Source organism: Solanum tuberosum, unplaced genomic scaffold, assembly GCF_000226075.1.
Source record: "Solanum tuberosum cultivar DM 1-3 516 R44 unplaced genomic scaffold, SolTub_3.0 scf00227, whole genome shotgun sequence".
In the NCBI taxonomy this organism is placed as follows: domain Eukaryota; kingdom Viridiplantae; phylum Streptophyta; class Magnoliopsida; order Solanales; family Solanaceae; genus Solanum; species Solanum tuberosum.
Genome location: NW_006239150.1, coordinates 166407 through 172198, shown reverse-complemented (window position 1 = coordinate 172198; position 5792 = coordinate 166407). Strand labels below are relative to the sequence as shown.

Here is a 5792-nt window from a genome sequence, read left to right as displayed (position 1 = left end):
GATTTGAGGAAAATATCCATATAAAGTTGCACAATAGACAAGTATGAATAAGACAGAGCACGCATTAGCCCTTTTTGAGAAAAAGTATTTTGTTCATATAGAAGTAGGGGTATGTAAATTAAGGTTCAAGAAAAAAAAGAAGGTATGATATACTTTTGAGTTTTCCAGAAAGTATAATTATAGGTTTGAATTGTTTATGAAAACTTGAAACCAAAGTGAACTCATAAAAGCAAAATCTAACTAAATTTCTTTTAGATCATAATTCTTAAGTTGTTGGAGTAACTGGTAAAGTTGTTGTCGTGATCAGGAGGTCAAGGGTAAAGACATTGGAAACAACGTCAGACAGAAATGCAAGGGTAAGACTGTACAATTAGACCCTTTTGGTTAGGTCCTTCTCCGAACCCTGTGCATAGCGGGAGTTTTAGTGCACCGGGCTGACTTTTTAAAAAAATCATAATTCTATAGGTATTAGATTGAGATGTTAATTTTTTCACATGGTATCTGAACCAAATTTAAGTAGCTCACTTTCTCTTGTGATGTTCTATGCCTTTGATTTTTTTCTTTTAAGAAAAGGGAAAAAGGGGTATACCCTATAACATCTTATTACAATTGGCTTTCTCAGATATCTTCCTTTATGCAATTAGAAAATAAATGATAAAATTTGTCACACCTCCTTTTTGGGTTGTTGACAAAGTCTTAGGAAGTATGCTATACACGTAAGCTTTGTCGAAAACTACCACCACCAAGAAAAAGAGAGGAAAAAGAAAATATATATATTCAAATCTACCTTTGATGTCCAAAATAAGTGGGAATAGTAGATCTAAACTCAAAATTTTAGAAATATGATAAGTTATAACATTAAATTTTGAATCAACCTTTGTTTAAAACGACGACGATGTAATTAAAAAAATAAGAAGTTTGAATCATATATATTAAAGTTTCTAGAGAATTAAAAGGAGCGAAGCAATATTTCATAAAGTTTAACTTTTAAAAGTTGAAAAAGTTGTAGTTCAAAGATCTTCCCTCTTTTTTAATGAAGGAAATATTAAAGGATTATTAATTATCCTCTTTTTATTTTATTTTATTTTAAAGTAATTCAACAATATAGAGATGTGACGATTTCATAATAGACTCATGTTTTTTCGGTGGATCACTTATTTCACATGCCAAATATTTGCTATTCCAAATCCCTGTTTTATTTTAAAGCGGTTTCAAATTAATACACTATTACATGAAGAGGTTGTTCAGATGATAATTATCCTTCACCTTCAATCTTAAGATTGTGGATTCGATTACCAAGAGAGTAAAAAGATGAATCTTTCAAAAGGGAAAAAAAAGGCTAGGTCAAAGGAGATATTTTAGTATGAGGTTACAAGAATCTCTAGTCATATTATTACTTTAATTTAGATGCCACTCATGATAGTAAAGGAAGGCCATCACTAATTGTCCATTTAACCAAAAATTCCAGTTGCACCCCAAATTTTCCTGTTATTTGTTTGAAATTTTGAATCTATAAATACATCACAACAAAAGTTGTGTTTTACATCCTACTTTTATTCCCTTTTTGAATCCTGTCTTGTTGGATTCTATAACTTGTCTCTGTCAACTTCTATCGTATTCTAAAGAGTGAGCGTCATAAACATATTTAAACTATCCCAGTTTTTTTAATACCTGAACTATTAGGTTTGTGAGTTTTTTATCTGAATTATCATTAAATGTTTATCAAGACACAATTCAACTATCAATTGTTCACTTTTCCTAGTTGAACAATGATGATATTTCAAATAGGAAAAGTAAACAACGGATAGTTATAGTGTGTTTCTAAAAATATTTTATGATAGTTCAGATAGAAATTCACACACATGATAGTTTGATATGACACTAAAAAATAAATGTTCACACACTTAATTCATTATATGATTTTTATGGTTTATCACTAAGTAATTGATATCCCGTATTGACCCAACTAATCCGATTTTGATTTGCATAAAGCCTTATTTTTTTGAGACAAATTAAATATTGCAAATTTCTTAAATACAGTATACACTCTATCTTACTGGCCTGGGAACTTTTGCAATTTGACATTACCTGTCGGCTGTGACATTTGTCTCAACCAAATAAAAACTAAATGCACACTTGTAAGTTTTGTGTCTTGATATTTTCATGCTACATGCTATAATCTTTAGTCTTTATATTAAATTTTTTAAGATCTAATGTTTTGCCATGTTGGGTGGTAATTTCCTACACCCTTCGGGGTGGCCCAGTGGTTTGCGCTTGGGACTTCCATGTTGGAGGTCTCAAGTTCGAAAGTAAGAGGTTTGCCTTCTGGGTCGAGCTCGTCGCACCGGACTTGCCTAGTGCGGGTTATCTCTCCTATGTGGTTTGCGAGCTATTGCATAGGAGCGGGGGTTTTACCCTGTTCGCACCCAAAGAATAGTGATTGCGGATTTCCCTTTTCATAAAAAAAAAATAAAAAATTTCCTACTTTAAACTTTGATGGCGCCTAATAATGCTCCCAATTTTAGCATCATTTACGTTCTTTTGGTCCAACATTGAAGGTAGAAAAGTCATCCAAGAATTATGCACTAACAACGACGTTTAACAGACCATAGTACGGGTATAATATATCTTTTTGGACTACACATTTCAAAGGGATTCAATTTGTTTTTAATACAATTTGCTTTGTTTATTACTTGGGCCGTGTCACACTCCAAAATAACCATGGAAAGTTGAAAATAATTACTCTACTACGTATAAGTTAGCTTATTTGGCCACGGTCAATAATAATAACATATTTAGTGAAATCTTACTATGTAAGTCTTCAGAAAGTAGAGTGATGCAGATCTTATCACTATCTTGTGCTGGTTGTGAGATTGTTTCTAAAAGACCCTCGGTTCAAGTGTGTCAAACCCAAGTAATAGTAGAAGAATACAATGAAGAAACACATAACAACGAAATAAGAAAAGCAAAAAACACCAACAAAACAGTACGGTATTAATCGAAACCAAATTAACAACATAAGACGATAGACACCAAGCAAGAACTAGCTACAAGTGTACAACTAGTACTACGACAGCTACTAACAAGCCTAAACCCTATGACAACATTCTACCCCTACTAACCTTCTATCCTCGTAGGCGTATCAATTTAAGTTTTAGCTTATTGAAAGACATGAAGTAAACATTTAAAAGCAATTACAAGTCATAAAATGTGCACATTTCTAATAAATCATAAATAAACACGAAAGTAATACATAAAATTTCAAAACCAGACAACATAAGTCAAGAACTCTACAAAACAGGAAATACAAATATGAAAAATATCAAATACATATTTAGTCTGAAGGGAAAATAGATAGAAAAGTGAAGTCCAAATGTTGCAGGTCAACCAAGCTCTCATACTGTACTTATACTCAGATCAAGATTTGCACAAAAAGTGCAGCAAGTGTAACATGGCTATAAAAACAACGTACCTTGATTTATTTATTTTTTCTTAAATTTCTGACACTTCAAAATACTTTTTAAAAATATTGGTCAAATACAAATTACTAATAAAAGAACACTTCTTAAATAATACTTAACTCAATTAAAACTCCCAGTCTATACTAATTAAGAGTAGTCATTATTAAAATATATTCTGAATACCCAATCTTTCAAGTTAACTATTATAAGTGATACGGGCAAATAATTTTGATCCAAAAACTCCAAAATCATGAGTGAGAATGTAAATGTTGAAACTGGTCATGTTCATGTCATGTGCACCTATTGTTCAAAATCCTTAAGCTAGGCCCTGCTAAATTATTGCACTTAACGTGATCATGGTCCCAACTCCCATGTTATAAACTAACTGTAATAACAGTCACTAGCTCGTAGGTCACTTCCACGGCCTGATTTCTATCCCTTATTTTATGGTGCCGCACACTTGAATTCATGGTCTTTCCGTTAAACTAACCTGTATATATTTTCTAAAATTGATCTAAGATTATTTGATGACTTTCATGTTGAAATATTTCAAAATTACTTTGGGCCAAAGTAAGAATAATATGTGGAGTGACAAAGTCAGAGATTTCATTAAGGGTGTTTAAGATTTAATATATATGTATGAAAAATAATTTTTCTTATTGTGAAGGACTACCGAATACATCACTGCACTTCTAGATTCATAGGTGAAGAATGTATCAGAGGGGATAGGACATCTGAATACATAGAGGAGGGATGTATCAGAGAGGGGATATGACATCTGAATACATAGAGGAGAGATGTATCAGAGAGGGGATATGATCCGGATACATGGAAAATGAATGTATCTGAGAGGGGAGAAATGTATCAACGAGAGGGAAGTTATGTATCCAAGAGGGGAGTTTTGAGGATATTTTAAATGGTAAAGAAATTTAGAGATTATGATAAAAAAAAAAAGTGTATTTGAATAATTTTTCTATAATTTTTCAGCAAATAGTGTCCGATTGCCCTAAACTATATATGGCTACCCATTGGGCCCTCTAAGTACATATGATCGATTCTAGCTTAACACTTTCTTTTATCTAATTTTTTTTTAATGTTAAATCTGTGTTATAGAAATCTTATATCCACCGTGAGTATAATGATGCAAGTAGAAGATATATAACATAATAATATAACGAGAGAGACATAAAGGATTAAAAAAAATGGATTTAAAATAAAATAAAATAGAAACTGATGTGTTCCAAAGACAAAAACTTTAGGAAGTAGTCACCCATAAAGGGTTCCTCCAATCACAAAATGTCTTTTTCCCTTGCCTTCCTTCCTTGCACTTACTTACCCTTTGACAATTCACTATTCCAATTTCAGCCTCAACATCATAACTATTTCCATCCATGTCCCTTTTCATGTACAGGCCATTTTCTTCTTCCTCCTCTTCCTCTTCCTCTCCTCGTTCTTCGTCATCGTTAATTTCACGTTCAAATACGTCGTTTTCAGCTTCCATTTCTCCGTCCTCTTCATCGATCGTTGGAACAGAGGTTCCATCATTCAGAAAACAGAGCCTAAGTCTGCCATTACTTCTTTCAGCATGAAAGTAGGTACGTATTTGCGGGGTCTCAACTGCTTTAATGACTAATCTACCCCCTTCTCTGTATGGTCGACATTGAAGAGAATTCGATCCTCTTAACGTTGTTAAAAGAGGTGGAAGTTTTCGAGAGGTTTGAGTATTTTTATAACTCATCACCTTATTGTAATTTGATTGCTCTGTTTTGAACTCTCGCGATGAAAATGAGAAAATGTTGTTGTCAATGGCTTGATCAGTTCCTGTTTCACTTCCCAAATTTTCAGTACATAATGCAAGGCTATGTTCATTAAGCCTGTGTATGTAAGAGTTTTCCATTTCCTTCGAATAATTGATGGATGAGAGATTTTGAACGGAACTCCAGCATTTTTCGTTAGTAGTATTGATATTTTCTACTATAGTAGTTGGGGTTGGTACTTTGAGCTTAAGCGTAGTTGTTTCAATGATATTCGAGTTAGAATATGACTGGAAATCTTGATAAACTATAGTTGACATGTTGAATAATAAAAATTGATTGTAGGAAATAGTATGAAAAGATCGAGGAAAAAATGTTGAAATTTTGTGGAATTTTAAAAGACTGGGAGAAAGAATTTTGAAGTTGCTAGGGAGTTTAATTTTTTTCTTGTTCTTTGTTTTTGTGAAGGACAAACAAAGAATGAAAGAAAATGAGGGGTTTGGTCTTGAATTTGTAGTGCTCAAAAGTACCCATGGGTGTGTGCTGTGGGGGTGTTTGGGGGTGGGGGACATGGGGA

At 32.8% G+C, this 5792-nt stretch overlaps 2 protein-coding genes across 2 annotated transcripts in view; one reads left to right on the top strand and one right to left on the bottom strand.

The window, feature by feature from the left end:
• LOC102602633 (mitogen-activated protein kinase kinase kinase NPK1-like) overlaps positions 1–512 on the top strand; it is a 13730-nt gene extending 13218 nt beyond the window's left edge. The window contains exon 7 of the mRNA XM_015313030.1: positions 308–512. The gene's annotated coding sequence lies outside the window, so the exon portion shown is untranslated. The remainder of the gene's footprint in view (positions 1–307) is intronic.
• A 3920-nt stretch (positions 513–4432) lies between these two features.
• On the bottom strand, positions 4433–5678 carry LOC102601971 (protein FANTASTIC FOUR 3-like). Its single transcript, XM_006356615.2, has one exon. It carries the CDS (start codon positions 5533–5535, stop codon positions 4717–4719), a length of 819 nt encoding a protein of 272 aa, XP_006356677.1. The 5' UTR covers positions 5536–5678; the 3' UTR covers positions 4433–4716.
• Between the last annotated feature and the right edge of the window lie 114 nt (positions 5679–5792).

What these genes read in the sequence shown, in the direction of transcription:
- LOC102601971 (XM_006356615.2), bottom strand. Translation starts at nt 5,535, where the DNA reads ATGTCAACTATAGTTTATCAAGATTTCCAGTCATATTCTAACTCGAAT.